The 18748-nt window shown below is 36.5% G+C and overlaps 1 protein-coding gene across 6 annotated transcripts in view; it reads left to right on the top strand.

Moving 5' to 3' along the window:
- The window catches only part of DHX29 (DExH-box helicase 29), a 44438-nt gene extending 25995 nt beyond the window's left edge, over positions 1 to 18443 (top strand). For 3 of the 6 annotated variants that reach the window (XM_045894930.3, XM_045894921.3, XM_045894958.3), the window contains 15 exons: positions 2444 to 2620; positions 3251 to 3388; positions 4866 to 5010; positions 5130 to 5247; positions 6057 to 6141; positions 7701 to 7789; positions 8725 to 8853; positions 8947 to 9022; positions 9966 to 10190; positions 11383 to 11519; positions 11946 to 12039; positions 13884 to 14186; positions 15103 to 15234; positions 16222 to 16318; positions 18154 to 18443. In XM_045894930.3, coding sequence (XP_045750886.1) covers positions 2444 to 2620; positions 3251 to 3388; positions 4866 to 5010; positions 5130 to 5247; positions 6057 to 6141; positions 7701 to 7789; positions 8725 to 8853; positions 8947 to 9022; positions 9966 to 10190; positions 11383 to 11519; positions 11946 to 12039; positions 13884 to 14186; positions 15103 to 15234; positions 16222 to 16318; positions 18154 to 18209 — 2001 coding nt within the window. In that variant the 3' untranslated portion in view covers positions 18210 to 18443. Of the gene's footprint in view, positions 1 to 2443; positions 2621 to 3250; positions 3389 to 4865; positions 5011 to 5129; positions 5248 to 6056; positions 6142 to 7700; positions 7790 to 8724; positions 8854 to 8946; positions 9023 to 9965; positions 10191 to 11382; positions 11520 to 11945; positions 12040 to 13883; positions 14187 to 15102; positions 15235 to 16221; positions 16334 to 18153 lie in introns of all 6 variants that reach the window. The other 3 variants (XM_064596129.1, XM_045894938.3, XM_045894948.3) reach the window with 3 other exon arrangements.
- Positions 18444 to 18748: the final 305 nt, after the last annotated feature.

Genomic DNA, 18748 nt, shown 5'->3' with positions numbered 1-18748 from the left:
ACAGGTATGAGGTGATAACTCGTGGTTTTGATTTGCATTTCCCTGATTAGTGATGTTGAGCATCTTTTCATGTGTCCTGTTGGCCATTTGTATGTCTTATTTGAAAAAATGTCTATTCACATCCTCTGCACATTTTTAAATTGCGTTTTTTGGTGTGGAGTAGTGTTAAGTTCTTTACATATTTTGGATATTAACCCCTTGTCGGATATATGATTTGCAAATACCTTCTCCCATTCATTAGGTTGCCTTTTTGTTTTGTTGATGGTTTCCTTCACTGTGCAAAACCTTTTATTGTGGTGTAGTCACAATAGTTTATTTTTGCTTTTTAGGAGTTTTATGGTCTCACATTTAGAACTTTAATCCATTTTGAGTTTATTTTGTGTATGGTGTAGAAAGTGTTCCAGTTTTCCTGACATCATTATTGAAAAGACTATGTTTTCTCCATTATATATTCTTGCCTCAGGGTAGACCCTAATTTAAAAGCCAGACCAACTTGAGGAAGCTGTTCTGTCCTGGTTTAATATTAGCAGCCTGATTCACTGAATTGTGATTTACTGAATTGTGCTTAAATGTGATACTGTCAACATCTTGAACAATATGGTGAAAGTAAGAAAAAGGCCAGTGAAATTCATCATCGTGTTAAATATAAGAATGTAAAAGATGTTGGGACAGAGTTCATTATATTATTCAGGACCTTTCTTTTTGATAGTGCTCAGGATAATACTTCTACCTTATTATTATGAAAAGTGTGATTTGTTTAGTTTGTAGTCACTGTGTGAGTTAAGTAGCTTTTCCTGCTGGCTGCTGGTATGTTTACAGCCAAATTTTTTGCCTGCCTCCCCTACTTTTAAGATTTTTTTTAAAGTTTCTTTCTAAGTAATCTCTAATTTTTTTACCCAATGTGGGGCTTGAACTCAAAACCCTAAGATCAAGAGTTGCATGCTCCCTGACTGCGGCAGCCAGGTGCCCCTAAAAGGTTTTTTTTTTTTTTAAATATTTTGACAGAAACAAAGCGAGAGAGGGAACACAAGTAGGGGAGAGGGAGAAGCAGGCTTCCTGCTGAGCAGGGAGCCTCATGTGGGGCTCGATCCCAGGACCCCGGTTTCATGACCTGGGCTGAAGGCAGACGCTTAATGACTGAGCCACCCGGGCACCCCACCCCTAAAATGTTTTAATCACTGCCCAAGTCATTATTGTAAAGTCTCAGGGCCTTACACAGCAGATTACCAAGCACCTCACCTGCTTTATCTCTTGCCCCTTCCCATGCTGAAGGTATCATGTTTGCTTTTCCAGTCCCCAAAATTTACCATAATTTTATACAATTTGCATCCCATCACCACTTTCTGTCCCTTTCTTATCCTATTACATCCTTTTTTTCAAACTCATCCTTCAGTTCTTAGCATTGATGGCAATTTCTCTTAGTAAAACTCCCTGACGTCCTGAATTAACTCCCCTTCATTTGTAAATTTAAAACCATCCTGTACATTATCTTCTTACCAGCCTGTAAACTGAAATGGAGAGAACTATCTTGGTCATTTTTACATTCCCAGCATCTAGCATAATGCTGAGTACTTACTATTTATTGGGCGCTGTTCTAAGGGCTTTGCGTGATTTCATTGGATTGTCACAAGCACTCTACAAAGTTTATATTATTGTATTCTTGCTTTATAGAAGAAGAAATAGACCCAGAAATATTTAACATTCTTAAAGTCATACTGTAAATGGCCAAGAAGAGTTGAACCCAAGCGATTAATTGCAGAACTTGAACACTTACCCATTATTGCCTCCCTTACAAACAAATGAGAAAAACCGGTTTTAATTTTTATTTTGATGTACTTAATATTTGTGTGCTGTCTTAAATCTTAAAAAATAAAAATGGGGTAGAAATAAGTCAGAATACACAGAGTTGGAAGATACAGAGTTCTGTATACCACATCTGTTATGTTCTTCCCTAAAACGTGTGTGCCAGAAGGGCATTACAAACCATTTTTCTTGGACAACTCATTGAGATCCTGCTAGATCCCTACAAAACAACCCCCGTTTGTCTACATAATGCATGAACCATCAGTCTTATGATGATGATGACCATACAGTTTGGTATTAGTGGCAGAACTTTAGGAGTCACCCTGGCTGGGCTTCTAAGGGAAATTTAGGAGATAACCTAATCTTACAACCAAACACTTAAAAACCATCTCCTAAGCTTGCATCCTATTATCATAGCTAATTTTGTTCATTATATGCTGATTTTTATGGCCTCAGTTTTAGAGGGTGACTTGATTTTCAATTCTGAAGATCTACCTTATTGAAACATACAGCTTCTCTCTGCTTCCACATGTACCGACTATATTTAAATATTAACTTTTAGTAGATTTGAGTGTCTGATTACATTAGCCTTTTATTATACCTTATATATGATTAAATTTTTTTGTTCCATTTATACTAGGTTCATGAAAGAAGTGTCCAGTCAGACTTCTTACTGATTATCTTGAAGGAAATTTTACGGAAACGCTCTGATCTGCACTTGATTCTAATGAGTGCCACTGTAGACAGTGAAAAGTTTTCTACGTATTTCACACACTGCCCTATTCTCAGAATTTCAGGAAGAAGCTATCCTGTTGAGGTAAGTCTTCTTTATAATGTGTACATGAACAGAAACTACATTTCTACCAGGGAGTCTCCCCAGAAGATAAGCCCTATACTAGTCTGAGCCCATTCCTAGTCCTATGGTACTGCAAGTCAGGAGAAGACTTGGAGATGGCTTGGGAATCAGGTTGAGGGTGGGTGGGCTGGAAGGAAGGATTCTGCTGAAAGACGTACCTGAGAAGTACAGAACATAAAACACACTTCCGTGTCAAAACCATTGTGACCAGATTGAGGGTGACTGCCTGGCAACAAGGAACTCCTTTTTCACCCACCTCTCAAATTTAGGCTTGTTTTTGAAGCTGCTTTTCTGCCTGTTCTATTCTTAGTGTTTGTCCTTTGGGTTCAGTTCATAAAGACAGCTCTTTTTCATCAGTTTTCACAAATTAAAAAATAGACACCATAATGTAATTTGTCCTGAGACTGTAGGGACAAACTCATCTCTATCAACCAAGTTTTCCATTCCCAAATAATGTAGAAAGAAGCTTTTCTCGTAATAGTCTAAATTAACATTTGGTAACATTCAAAAGATAACGATCCCCTCATTCTCTTTTAAAACATTTACTGAAAAGAATTTGAGTTCACCATTTATATGCCTTAATCTATGTAGGTTTTTCATCTTGAAGATATAATAGAAGAAACAGGCTTTGTACTGGAGAAAGACTCCGAATACTGTCAGAAATTTCTGGAGGAAGAAGAAGAAATTACCATTAATGTTACAAGCAAAGCAGGGGGAATAAAGTATCAGGTAAAAAGAAAACATTTTCAAAGACATCTGATAGTGATATCCAGGGCATAACCTTCTGTGAGAGGTTTGAATCATGGCTGGCACAGTGAATTAGAGTATAATTTGGTAGAAAAGGGAGAGAGAGGATTGAGCAAATTTTTTTTTTTTTAAGATTTTATTTATTTATTTGACAGAGAGAGAGAGACAGAGAGGAAACAAGCAGGGGGAGTGGGTGAGGGAGAAGCAGACTCCCGGCCGAGCAGGGAGCCCGATGTGGGGCTTGATCCCAGGACTCTGGGATCATGACCTGAGCCGAAGGCAGACGCTTAACGACTGAGCCACCCAGGCGCCCCAAATTTTGAGCAAATTTTAAAGGTCATTTCTTTAATCTTCGGTTTATGATATTTTATCTTTTTACACTATACAGACATAAAAAAAATCAAGGACCATATAAATAAGAGGCAACCCTTATTGTTTCATAGCAATGATTAATTATTTAGGAGTAAATTTGTAATTATTTTCTTTACTTTATCTGAACACCTTAGGTGTTGAGGATGGGGCAGGCCCAAAACCTAGATAGATCCTTGCCATTTTTTTCTCAGCAGTCTCTGTCCTGGTATGGCTATATAGCTTGGCTATATAGCTGAAGCTATCCTAGAGCAAGCACAGTTCTTCCTAGAGTTAGTTTCAATGACATGTTTATTTTTAGAACTGTCATAAAAGCTAAATTATCCTACACTTTAACCAGTAGTACTATATCCAGTATTTTTATTGTATCCGTGATATTTCATGCTTATATCCAATCTGATGGAAACACGAAGTTACTTTATCTTCTAGTTAAGCAGATAAATCAAGAAAGCATAAAGTAAAATCTTTCCCTAAAATTCTGGAGATAGAAATTAGAAACTAAAGAAGTACTTCAGAAAATTAAAGGTATTTCAAAAGAGATAATTGGAATTCAGCAACCAAAGTAGAATCTAGTAGGAATGAGCAGATATAAACTACTTACTGAAGTTACTATGGGGATACCTGGGTGACTCAGTTAAACATGTGACTCTTAGTTTGGGCTCAGGGTCATGAGATAGAGCCCCGCATCTGGCTCTGTGCTGGGCATGGAGCCTACATAAGATTCTCCCTCTCCTTCTGCCCCTCCCGACCCCCCCTCCCAAAAAAGTTACTCTAACCTCTCCTGACCTGCTTCCTAGTTGCCACAGAACAGTGCATACAGTGTTCTGTTTTTCTTAGCTCTTCTTTAATTTAGTATGTACAGGACAAGATTAAAAGTTTTGCTATACTTAAGGAAGTTGAATGAAATGAAATACGCAAGACCTCAGATTTTATACTTTTTCCACTGTAAAAAACTACCCTTACCATATTTTAACAAAATAATGACAATGAGAAATACAGTTTTGAATGAATGCAAATACTTTTTTCCTTCTTTGTCTTATAAAAATAGTTAATATTTTTGTTCATCTTTTTCTGGTTGTGTTTCTTGTAGGAATATATACCAGTTCATACTGGATCAAGTGCTGATTTAAATCCATTTTACCAAAAGTATAGCAACCGCACTCAGCATGCTATTCTCTACATGAATCCTCATAAAATCAACCTTGATCTCATTTTGGAACTTCTTATATATTTAGGTATGTATCTTTTTCTAATTTGATTCCATTTGTTTTGATAAAACTTTTCTGCTAACTGAAGATGTTTTATTAACATGTTACATGTTACCCCTTACCTTTCTTCTTATGTTGAATTTCAGACAGAAGTCCCCAATTCAGAAATATTGAAGGAGCAGTGTTGATATTTTTACCAGGACTTGCACATATTCAACAGTTATATGATCTCCTATCAACTGACAGAAGATTTTTTTCTGAACGGTAACTACAAATCTTCATTATATTCCAAGTAGTTTTAAAATAGAAAAATGTTTTATTAAAACTCTTGATCAGAATTTTCAGTCTTTTTACCTTTAATTAAAATTATCCGAAGTGAAGCTTTTTAACATTTCTATTATAGCACTTAATGTACTAAAAATTTTAGGTATTATTTCAGCTTTTGTTCTATTTTCTTTTTTTTTTTTTTTAAGATGTTATTTATTTATTTATTGGAGAGTGAGAGAGAGAGAGAAACAGCATGAGAGGGGAGAGGGTCAGAGGGAGAAGCAGGCTCCCTGCTGAGCTGGGAGCCCGATATGGGACTCGATCCCAGGACTCCGGGACCATGACCTGAGCTGAAGGCAGTCGCTTAACCAACTGAGCCACCCAGGCGCCCTCTATTTTCTTAATATGAGTAAGCAGAGGGATTCCTGTGTTTGAGAATAAGATGGTGACTCCCCTCCCCAACCACCTGGACAGCGCAAAACCCCTACAGGTTCAGTTTATCATCCAGACATATGGAATCAGCTGTTTAGTGTTATCTTTCCTGATACGGTTCATTACTGCTGTCATGGTTATCATATCCAAGCATATTTTTAAATTCTCTAAACCCTATATTCCATATAAATTCATATGAAGTATTTTCTCTTTGATGACTATATGTGGTTTCATTGTATCATTCTCAGAACTTTTGTGTGTTTGAAATTTTTCATAATAAAAAATTAAATTGCTATTTGCAAATAAATTTTGTTATTCTTTGCAGTGTCTTCTAAAGAGAAACTCTTGCTAAGAATTATGATTTTAACTTTCAGATATAAAGTGATAGCTCTGCATTCTATTCTTTCAACTCAAGATCAAGCTGCAGCATTCACAGTTCCTCCGCCTGGAGTCAGGAAGGTAAAATTCAGTGCAGCAAATTTATGTGTGATCTTTTCTGAGAATATTTTGTGAAAATGTTAGGACTCTGTAACATCACAGTTATTAAAATGTTTTTAAGTGCCTTACAGTGCATGGCAGACTCCAGATGCTCTCTAGCTTAACATAATCAGAAGTGAACCCAGTATTAAAATTGAAGTATTTGAATATTTATTTATATTATGCATTATTAAGGGGCCAGGGCTTTTAGGGGAGTGACGAAAAATATTATGGCATGGATTTTGCTTGTGAAAAGAAAAATCACTATTTTTCCCATCTTTTTCATGAAGGATATTAGATGTCAGGAGCTATTTGAATCCTGTGAGGATTCTTTGTTGTTCTCCAGGCTATTCATCCATGATTATTTTTGTAACATATAGATCATTAGGTTAGGAAACAGTCTCGGTATTTTCATGTCTCCTCTGTTCAGGATTCTAAATGTGAAGAAATACTTGACAGAGAGTTTCTCAGATTTAGGAGGGGATAAAAGAGCACAGTGTAAGAACTGTGGGGAATCTAAGAGCTCCCAGAAAGAGCCTGGGTTCTGAGGCTGCTCTGATCTGTAACATTTGGGCTTCCCTCTAAGATTTGGTTTAAAGAAAAGAGTTCTACCTCTTAAAAAAAAATTTTTTTTCAATTTATTTAGTTATTTTTCAGAGAGCGAGCAAGCACAAGCAGGGAGAGTGGCAGGAAGTGGGAGAAGCAGACTCCCTGCTGAGCAAGGAGCCCTATTCGGGAGTCGATCCCAGGACTCTGGGATTACGACCTGAGCCAAAGGCAGACAACTGAGCCACCCAGGCAGCCCTCAAAAAATTTTTTTTTAATTTAAATGTTACTGAGATAGAATAAGCACCTAGGTTCCATCTAAGTATTAGAACCCAGATTATTTCCTAGGTCAAATGAATAGGAAAACCAAGCATTCACTATTGAATTACAGAGTTGAGATAGAACAGTACGAAAGTGAGTATTTGATGGAAAATTTCCTAAATGTTTTACCTCCAAGGACGCAAGAGAAAAAATGCAAAGATTGCAGTATTCAGCCATCACCATTAAGAATTTTAGGACTAGAAATGGATCTAAGAAATCATCTATTTCTATCTCCTAAACTATAGTAGAAGTATCTGAAGTCACCCGAGGTAAAATAACTTAGCTGAGGTCACAAAGCTAGTAAATGGTAGAGCCAGGACAGCAACTTCTTCCTGATACACTGTTTTTGTCCCAATAATTGTGAATGGTTGTGCTGAGCTGTCTCTACTCCGGACCCAATTTCCCAGGCTACTTAGTTCATTTTTAAGATGACTGACTAGAATTAGGGGAACGGTATTTTTGTTGGAATAAAAATCTGTAACTTTAATTAGCAAGCTAAGCTGTGAAAACTAATTGTAAAGAATTAAAATTACATAGTAATAGCAAGTTGATGGTGAATTTTAGTAAATAATTTTGAAATTCACTTTTTAAAATTCATTAGGTCAAACAATACAGGTTAAATGATTGCACACTGCTGAAAGTTGTTATCTAAATCTTTTGGCTTTTATTTTCAGATTGTTTTAGCAACAAATATTGCAGAGACAGGTATCACTATTCCAGATGTTGTATTTGTAATTGACACTGGAAGAACAAAAGAAAATAAGTAAGTTTGAAAAGGGTTTGGTGCTCTTATATTCTTGGGAGAAATCACAGAATCATAGGGAAAATCCCAGATGTCCTAATTCTACCCGAAGCAAAAAGCCTCAGAGAAACTTTAACATGTCCAAGAGTAAATGTCAAGTTTCATGTCTTGAGTTTTCCCATACTGCTACTTGTAGAAAACTCTGAGAAAATTTTCAGAACGTAATTTTTTGTAAATTTGTTTGTAAAATATCTTTACAAAAACATTACTTATGAGATTATAACAGAGCGTATGGATTTTGGAATCAGAGTTGGATTTAAATCTCTCATCTGTAATCTTGAGCAAGTAATAATACAGTAAGTATAATCATCAGTCCCCTCATGTGTAAATGGGGAGCATAAATATTTTTCATAATTGAAAGTACATGATATGGTAATTGGCACTTACTAGGTAACCTTACCTGAATCTTCATAAAAAGATTACTACTTTATAAATGTTTTAATGCTTATATCGCAAAAACAGGGAAGACCACCTTGCTAGTCTATTGTAATCCATGTACACTCTCCCTCTATTAGGAAACTTCAGCAATATTTGGCAATGCATATGACTAGTGAGAAGCATTTCTCAAACTCTTTCAAAGAAGTCTTATTGCATAATTCATAGGCCTTCCATTAAAATAAAACATCTTCCATGGTCCCATTAATTTGGGAAAGGTTAAGTTAAATAGGTTTTTCCCTTGGAGAGGTATCTGAAGCTTTTAATTGGATAGTATGAGATTTAGTTTGCAAAGTTTGCTGAATTATTTAAACATGAAACATGACTTGGAAAATGGCCCACAATTATGATGGATTTTTTTTAGCCTGTCTTCAATGTAATTTTAAGAGTCACCTATTTCCAGCTTTTTTTCAGATTTTAAGTCCTTTCTCTAAATATTCTCTCCTAAAACTTTTCTTCAGGTACCATGAAAGCAGTCAGATGAGTTCTTTGGTTGAGACGTCTGTCAGTAAAGCAAGTGCTCTGCAGCGCCAGGGGAGAGCGGGGAGGGTCCGAGACGGCTTCTGCTTCAGGATGTACACCAGAGAAAGGTATGACAGCACTGGAAGTCAGAAGCACGTCAGTCCTTGTAGTGTGGCGTTTCTGATAAGAGGTCACGTGTTTAACACTATTTTATTCTTCAGATTTGAAGGCTTTATGGACTATTCTGTCCCTGAAATCTTGCGTGTGCCTTTGGAGGAATTATGTCTTCATATTATGGTAATGCCAAAGGAATTCAGATGCTATTTTTTCATTCTTTACCCCTTTCTTAAAAAGAAAAAAAACATGAAGACTTCTCTTACCCTACGTTTCTCTAGATTTTCAAGTATTTTATTTACTCGTTAATAAATACCCCTTCCCCATCTTTTTTTTTTTTTAAGATTTATTGAGAGAAAGAGTGTGCACGAGAGAGAGCACACACAGGGGGAAGCGGCAGAGGCAGAGGCAGAGGTAGAAGTAGGCTCCGGGCTGAGCAGGGAGCCCAGCATGGGGCTCGATCCCAGAATTTTGGGATTATGACCTGAGCTGAAGGCAGACGCTTAACCGACTGAGCCACCCAGGCGCCCTGTCCCCCATCTTTTTATAAGTAAACCCACTGTGCTTAAATTCTACCACAGGCACTCATCCTTAATAGACTAAAACTAGCTCTCAACTGGGGGCGATATTGCTCACCAAGGGACAATTGGCAATGTCTTCAAACATTTCTGCTTTTCAGAACTGGGGGGAGAAGGAGGCCATACTACATGGGCATCTAGTGGGTAGAGGCCAGGGACTACTGCTAAACACTGCATATTGCACAGCAGTCTCTTAAAGAATTATCTGGCCCAAAATAACAACAGTGCTGAGATTGAGAAACCCTGACAGAGACCAAGGGCCTCCTGGTCTGAAAGATCTATATTACCCTTCAGTTCTTAGATTTTGACTTTACAAAAATCAGGAATGAAGAAACTAAAAATGTGGACTAGAAGATCCCTTCCTCATGCCAGCCATCCCCCGCCCCACACACACACACACAGTGTCTCACTCCCAATTATAAGAAAAGCACAGGATAGCCTTACTGAGATATTTATGTCTCTTTGCTCAGAATTTATTTCCAATTTGACCATCTCTTTGGTTAATTCTTTCTAATAGCATACTGATTTATCACTTTTTTAATGTGCAGAAATGCAATCTTGGTTCTCCTGAAGATTTCCTCTCCAAAGCCTTAGATCCTCCTCAGCTTCAAGTAATCAGCAATGCAATGAATTTACTCCGAAAAATTGGAGCATGTGAACTAAATGAGCCTACACTGACTCCACTGGGCCAACACCTTGCAGCTCTGCCTGTGAATGTCAAGATTGGCAAGATGCTTATTTTTGGTGCCATATTTGGGTGCCTTGACCCAGTGGTAAGATAAATGGCTGCTCTTGCTTCTTCACTTTAACTATCGTTTTGGCTAAGTTTGGAAATAATTTTTAACTTTTTACATTTATATACAAGATAATATATATTCATCCCTTAAGTATACTGTAGGTACTATTTTGTAAATGGGTTTGGCTTGTATAGACTTTTGCTATCAAAAATCCCACTTGAAATATTTATAGATTTTGGAGGGGTGCAGAGCAAGTGAGCTGTGGGGGAGGGGAGGAGAAAGAGAGAGAGTCTTAAGCAGCTTCATGCCTAGCACAGAGCCCAGCCAGAGCTCGAGCTCACGACCCTGAGATCATGACCTGAGCCAAAAATCAAGAATTGGACGCTCAGCTGACTGAGCCACCCAGGTGCCCTTTATAGATGATTCTTTGAAAACTGAGAACCCCACAGACTTTTCTAAGGAGGAGGAGATGAGAAACTTCATTCCTTCGCTTTTTCTGCATTCTCTCTCTGAGCCAGCAATTACTAACAGTTCTATTTTATGAGATTATCTCAGAATTAACAAATGTTGTGCCTCTTTCTGAATCTCTGGGCTCATATGCCTGCTGCGCCATTTCAACTTTCCAGTTTTACCAGGCTGTGGCCTTTTCTGGGACTGCAAATCAAGGCCATTTAAAAAACAAAATGAAAGAGCGTAACGTAATGTACTCTAGTAGTCTGTTTCTCTAGTATTAGGAATACTCACCAGAATTGTGCTGAGTCCAAAAAATAACCTCTGTCATGATAATTGATGTGAAAAGCTGCAACAACAACAAATGGGTTATAATACATTACAAATTGTTTTAAAAGTATTTAAAGAACATTGCAGGCAATGGAAATTTAGTAAGTTAAGAGTCAAGATATATGAGCTGTGATTCTGAGATTGCTTCTAACTATGTGACAGACTATGAATCCCTATACACCCATTCAGGTTTTTATCTCTGATTCTGGTGATGTGACCTCCTTATAAATATGGTCTAAAAGTGATATATTTTTAAAATTAAACAAAATGAAGCCCAAAGTAACTAATTAAAATGAAAATGTTAGCTATCATAGAACACAATAAAGGTATTGGAAAAGAAGAAACATGCAACTTGAAAGTGGGACTGTTGTATGATTTGCTTTCTTTTACAAATCACCCTTCCATGTTTACCTCTTTACTGATAAATGTTTTGGTTATTTATGGATAGGCAACACTAGCTGCGGTGATGACCGAGAAGTCTCCTTTTACTACACCTATTGGTCGGAAAGATGAGGCAGATCTTGCAAAATCAGCTTTGGCTATGGCCGATTCAGACCACCTGACAATCTACAACGCATACCTAGGGTAAAGAAAAAATCTGGGTGTTGTCAATAAGTCAGTGACCGGAGGTTATTTACTTTAAAAAAGTTTATCTTTGACTTTCATTAAAAAGATACATCTAAGATTTACCTTTTAGTTACTTCATTTGTCAAGATATAATTATCTTAAAGATTCCTTTTTTTTTAATCCTTTCTAAAATTTAAGGATAATGTACTTTGTATTGTTGTACCTATATTACCTCATATTTGGAGTTAATAATTTACTCTTATACACAAAAAATCTCAGTATTGCCGTTCATACTCTTATATTCAGTTAGTAGCTCCTACAACAATTAAGACCCCCCCCCACTTAAGTGATTGTAATTTAATTACAGCTTACTTTGGTTAATACCTCTGAAAGAGAGAGTTTGAAAAGAAAACATGTTGAACTTTGGTCATTTTATTTATGTAGATGGAAGAAAGCACGGCAAGAAGGCGGCTATCGTTCTGAAATAGCGTACTGCCGGAGGAACTTTCTTAATAGAACATCACTGTTAACCCTAGAGGTAAGTCTTAATAGAGCTTTCTAATTCGGAGTCATATGGTTGACTGATAGGCTTATTTTAGAAAAAGAAATGCATGCCTAGGATAGTGATTAACACATAGTACAGATTTAATTTACTGATTTACTAAATTTGTAATTTTTTGTTTCTTGTAATAGGTAACTTTTATGTATTACACTGTGATTTAAAATAGTATTTAAGAATCATAATGTAATAATCATAAAATGCTTCCAAGGCTTGGAATCTAGTCATTTTGCCTAAGAGCCCCAATTCCCTTTAGTGAAATTCTTTTCTGTTTTCCTAAATATTAGCCAGCTACTTCGTTGCAGGTAGGATGATAATTATGGAAAGGCATCCAAGGCATGGTACCCTGTGGCTGATTGTGACCAGGTGTATATGACCTGAGCCAAAAATCAAGAATTGGACGCTTGGCTGACTGAGCCACCCAGGTGCCCCTTTATAGATGATTCTTTGAAAACTGAGAACCCCACAGACTTTTCTAAGGAGGAGGAGATGAGAAACTTCATTCCTTCGCTTTTTCTGCATTCTCTCTCTGAGCCAGCAATTACTAACAGTTCTATTTTATGAATAGAATTAACAAATGTTGTGCCTCTTTCTGAATCTCTGGGCTCATATGCCTGCTGCGCCATTTCAACTTTCCAGTTTTACCAGGCTGTGGTTTTGATAGTGTTGAGGACCAGAATTAGTTCTTGGAGGAGAGAGAGTAGAAGTATAGTTAAAATATACAGACAACTGATGGCAAAAAGCAGGGCTCCTCTGCAGATACTTAATGTTCACAGTGCATAGGAAATGGTGTTTAGTACACCATCTAAAGGCAAACAGTTTCTACTTCAGACACATTATAAAAGTATTCAGAAAATAAACTTAATGTATCTCACATAATTATTCTGTGCTCATATCTCAAAGGGTTATTTTATTCCCATAAAAACTTAACCCATTATTTTTTGTCATTCAAGATAACGGCTGGGATAAGAGCAGGGACAGCTCTCAGTAGAATGAGTTTTGTCCTTCTACAAGTAGAAAAAGGGATAAATTGAAGAAACAGCTGCCTCTGGGCTAACTCACTGGGATTCCCCTCTGTCTCCACTCCCTGCCAACCGCCCAGTTGCCTCCCGCCTCCTTCCTTCTGTGAGCCTTTTCTTCACCTCCCCTGGGCTGCAAGGTTTTCCATCCCTGCACCTACCCTGTGGTGTTAGAGCAGCCGTTTGGCCTCTTCTCACCTGGAATCAAAGTCTCCTTAAGCCCCAAACCAGAAACCTAAAGGAAATCCTAAATGTAAATACCACCTTTTAATCGGCTGTATCCTGTTTACTATGAAAAATGCTCATCCTTCCTATAGAATTTAAGCTGATTGGCACTTAGTTACTAAAGGTAAATATAGATTTTAGGCAACAATTTTAGATTAAGTGAAGGTGTCATTGTTAGAAGTAAGGTGAGATTCTCAGGGGCAAATGAACAAAGTATTTGCAGTCCAGGATCAAGATTCCTCTCCTGTTCTTCCTCAACATTAGTCCTCATGGAGAGGAGAGAGCTACTACTAAAATAAATATATTGAATGCTTATGTGTTCAGGCATTTTTATTGCTCTCACATTTTAGACATTGTGTTTTATGACATGTAAAGTCTTGAGATGTGGAAATAGATAACTCTTTAATCCTTGATTTGCCAGTATCGTTTTTTCGTCCCTCATTTGATTTGGGCTGTAGTTAACTAAATAATTTGGCATCCTATCAATTTTGATAGGAAACAGCAATATATATTAAAGGGTTGTCAGTTTTTCTATTTTAATCAATTACGATCTTGTCTCTTTAACATAAACCAATCTAGGATGTAAAGCAAGAGTTAATCAAGTTGGTTAAGGCAGCAGGATTTTCATCATCCACAACATCTAATGACTGGGAAGGGAACAGAGCCTCACAGACCCTTTCCTTCCAAGAAATTGCCCTTCTTAAAGCTGTACTGGTTGCTGGACTATATGACAATGTGGGGAAGATAATCTATACAAAATCAGTTGATGTTACAGAAAAATTGGCTTGCATTGTGGAGACAGCCCAAGGCAAAGCACAAGTACATCCATCCTCGGTAAATCGAGATTTGCAAACTTATGGATGGCTCTTATACCAGGAGAAGGTAAAGTGCTCATTCTTAATTCCACTATTCAGAGCATTATTCTAGAAGTCAGCTGTAACAAGTTAGGATGCCCCAACAGGTATTATATTTGATTCTCAAATTAAGCTGTTTATTTTTGTACATAGTTTCTCATTAAAAAAAAAAAACCACCTTATTGGAAGAAAAATATTAAGGTTTCTACTCTGACCATCATCTTTCCTACTTGAAATAAAGACAATTATAGCAAATAGATATTGTTTAATAATGTATGAGTTCCCTGAGATTTTACCAAAAGGTGCTACCTCAACAGAGAACAAAGACATGTTATATGTGCATCCCAAATAAGGGGGGTATGGGATTAGACAAAACTCTATATGACCAGGCAACAGTTTGAGTCACTTGAGTGTAACCCAAGATAACTTAAAAGCAAGTATTTATAGATTACAATTAAAAAAAAATCTTTTGAATCGTAGCTTGCTATAAACTAACAAGGATCCATAATTTGAAGCACTGGCTCGAAAAATCATTACCCTGTCATAAAACTTAAATGTAAAACATGAGGAATTACTGACTAATGGCCATAGCTGAACATTGATCTAGAAACCAGACACTGAAACAGTTTCATTTTTGAGCTAATTAACAGCACTGGCATTATAAAATTGCTTGTTCATAGTTTCATTTATGTTCAAGGTATACAATTCACCTTTACAGTTAATGTTTTAAAATGCCTTTTAATAAGGTAAATGCACAGATGGTGAATGTGATTATTATAAAATTGGCAAATTGTGCACATGTGAGAACGTAAAGATAGCTTTACAAAACTTATGTAAATCTTATAGGAGCAAATTATAGAAACATGCTTATATGAAACATAAATGAATTTCTTACATTTTTAGGCTGTGAGGTTTTTTTTTTTTTCTCTTTTATTCCTATGCAGGTAAGGTATACCCGAGTATATCTGAGGGAGACTACCCTAATAAGTCCTTTTCCAGTTTTACTTTTTGGTGGTGATATCGAAGTTCAACACCGGGAACGTCTTCTTTCTATTGATGGCTGGATCTCTTTTCAGGTACATCCTATAGCTGATCTCATAACATTAAAATTTTCTAGTTGCAGTACCACTGAGGTAGATTTTTAAAATTTTATTGGCGTTTGCATAATTTCTTCCTATAATTTCACTTAAAGTGGAAGACTTCCCTATTTTATCTTGGCTATATTGTTTTAAATCTGTTAAATATGAAAATCAAATATCGCTATTACAGATGGCATTATCAGTAATAGTAACTTGCCATCCATAAATTAACTATGTCTCAGTAGTTTACATGGATTATCCCAAATTTACTAATCCTGATAACCTTGTGATTAATTTCTGTAGTTTCCTTTCTATAGATGAGACACTTATAGATTCAGTGAGCTTATTAAATAACTTTCTTAAATGAATTGTTACTGGCCAAGCAAGACTTTTAAGCTCCTTCTACTTTGTGCCACCTATAAGAAGACACAGATTCATAGCTTTTAATGAGTATGACCAGACCAATCATTGCTACCAGCAATAAGCTTACTTCCTTGTAGCCCCCTCAACAGTGACCAGCTTAAAAAAAATTTAATACATTCTGTTACTGTATGCCATCACGATTTGTCTAAGATTGGAGAAGTAAACTTAAATGCAACTTTAAAAATATATGCAGTTCTCTCCAAGAGGACAGGGTGGTAGAAATCGTCTGTAACTGGATTATGGTCATGGTTGCACAACTCTATAAATACACTAAAAATCATCAAATTGTACACTTAATAATGAGTAAATTTTTAAGGTTAGTAAATTACACGTCAATAAAACTGTTAATTCCTTCCCCAAAATTTCAGACTTCACTCCCACAGAGTTATTGTAAGAGAAGTTACAGGAAATAATTTCCCTGTATTCTTCCAATAACATTTTATATTCAAGTCCAGATGTGTTTAAGCAGACGGTAAGGTATACATGCTTACTTTCATTTACTGAAACACATTCACACTCACAGGGGTTAACTTCGGCCAATTTGTCATCTCCTCTCAACAGGCCCCTGTAAAAATAGCTGTCATTTTCAAGCAGCTTAGAGTTCTCATTGATTCTGTTTTAAGAAAAAAGCTTGAAAATCCTAAGAGGTCCCTTGAAAGTAAGTATTTATAATGTAAGTAGAAAACCATCTATTTTTAAACATTGGAGTACATTAGAGCACACTGAAGTCCATGTGATTAAAAATTGTTTTCATAAAATTTATTTTATGCTGAATTCCATCAAACTCCTAGACATTGCTTCATTATTCACAATCTAATTATACTCTTAAGATTCTTTTACTCTTTCCTCTTCTAAGCTTCACTTCTAAACTTCTGACCATTTCACAGAAAAAAGGATGGTAAAACTGAGCATTGTAAATTTTGATTATAAGGGACTTTCTCTGAGGTTTCCAAGATGTTTTTATCTACCGTTCTCACAAATGCAGAGCTAGTCTGTGTTTAAAAAGTACATTATCCTTCAACAGAAACCTGCAATAAACACCTGAGTTTTCGGTTAGTCCAGTGCAGTGTTTTCTACCCAAACTTGCCAAATCATCAGAATCATCTTGGCAGGTATTAAAATACGAAGTCCAAAGACCTATCCCAGACATAATTTAATCTCCTTTATGGGAGAGGCCTGTGTGTTATTTTTTAATCCCTTAATTTATAACACTTACCTCTACTACCATCCCCCTTTTTAAATAGAGTAATTTTTATTAAATTGGACTATTTTACTGGTAAAATTTCTCACATTTAGGATTTGGTTGGTTACATCTTCATGCTTTGATTTAATGTGTTTCTCTATTGTCTGCAGGATATGCAATAGTTGTATCTAAAGCTTTGGTTAATTGGATTTCTAGGAAAAGGATATTTTCTACTTGCTGCTCTGTTCTTCCCATTGCATCACATCATGAAGCATTCAAATTTGGTTTTCCCACTTTGAATGATGTTAAGAATTGATCAGTGGGGTTCAATATGATTGTATTTAACAGGTATCTCAGTTAATTCTCACAGGCAAGTTGGGAGTTACTGATATAGTGCTACTACCCTGAGACTTAGGGAGCTTAAAGATCATGGTTCTTTCTAGACCCGTCATTGTTTCCCTTGCAGCAAGTGACCTTTTCTTTTTTTTTTTTTAATGTCGAAGTAGTCCCCACGAATTTGAGTGCCAGGCCATGGGCCCAGTTACCAGAGTTTCCCATTGCAACCAATGAAACTCAGGGCATTCTCTTGCTGAAGTGTCTAATATATCAGGCTTGCAGCCCTGATAATTACAGCTGTCTAAAGAGTAGTTAAGAAGTTCTTAGGAAGTCACAATCTGGGAACAACCGTTTAAAAGTAGAAGCATCTGTTACCATAACCTCCTTAGCAAACACTATAGCCTCCGTTGCTGTGTTTGCCAAATTAATTGGTGTTTGCTACTTTTGTTGTTTAGAGATCTGTCACTTCCCTACCGACACCTCTCCAAGAGTCCTTGCCTCTTAAAAGTTTTTGTTTCTTTTGGGACTAAACATGGAGCAACTGGTATCAGTTCCTCCTCCTTTGCCCATACTGTGGAAATCCTGATGTATTCTGAAGACCATGGAACAGTCATAGATCCTTCAGTATGTCTGAGCCAGCTGACAAAGTTAGGAAACCCCTGGTCTTAAAGGACTTTTTAAAGACCTAATTCCTTAAAAAGGACAAATAGTTACATTACATCATGTCTTTGGGCGTTGGCCTGCTTCCTGTCAAAGTAGGTGTCAAGTAACTATAATAATAATACTTGTAGGGCAACAAATTCTATTTTGTGGACATCTTTAGGTTTAGTGTGAATATTGCTGGTATAGTATTGTGTTTTAATTTAAAAGAATCTTTTCATCAAGTATGCCTGCTAGTCACATGTGTATACATTGGGAATTTAGCCAGGTGATGAATTTTTTCATGGGTGTTTTTTTTTTTTCCTTCCACTCAGATGACAAGATTCTACAGATCATTACAGAACTGATAAAAACAGAGAATCATAATTGAAACTGAAAGTCATGGTCAACTGCTTTAAAAATAACGATGAAGATATGGTCATGAAATGTGAAAATGGACCATTGCATTAAGTATTTCAGTACTTAAAATGTTGGTACTAGCCATAAGTTAAAGGTGGTGGAAAAAAAGCACATACTTTAAAGTGTAATTTTCTAGTTCCTTTTTAATGATAATTGTTTGCAATGTATTTACCACTACATTTACAATAAATCCTTTGGTATCATCGATGCTTCACACATCATTTTGTCCCTATGGGCAAGGCCTGTGTCTATCGTATCTGTCACTTAGGGTCCTGATTCCCTATGTAAACACCTTAGGCTCTACCAGTCCTTCTTATCTGGAGAGTTTAGGCCTTCTTGACCCACAAGAGGAAGTGAGCTCCAAAATCAGTTGTAATTAAATTTCCTTGAAAAGAACAACTTCAGAAATCAGTTATTTGATAACCAAAATAAAAACCTAAGTAAGTATTAATAGATACTACCTGTTCACTGTGCACAAAGATGTAGTGCTAGAGAATAGGCAGGAATGGC

This window comes from Mirounga angustirostris, unplaced genomic scaffold (assembly GCF_029215605.1).
Source record: "Mirounga angustirostris isolate CCGP_5_RB_7025 unplaced genomic scaffold, mMirAng1.0.hap1 SCAF_7, whole genome shotgun sequence".
In the NCBI taxonomy this organism is placed as follows: Eukaryota; Metazoa; Chordata; class Mammalia; order Carnivora; family Phocidae; genus Mirounga; species Mirounga angustirostris.
This window is presented reverse-complemented; position numbering and strand designations above follow the sequence as displayed.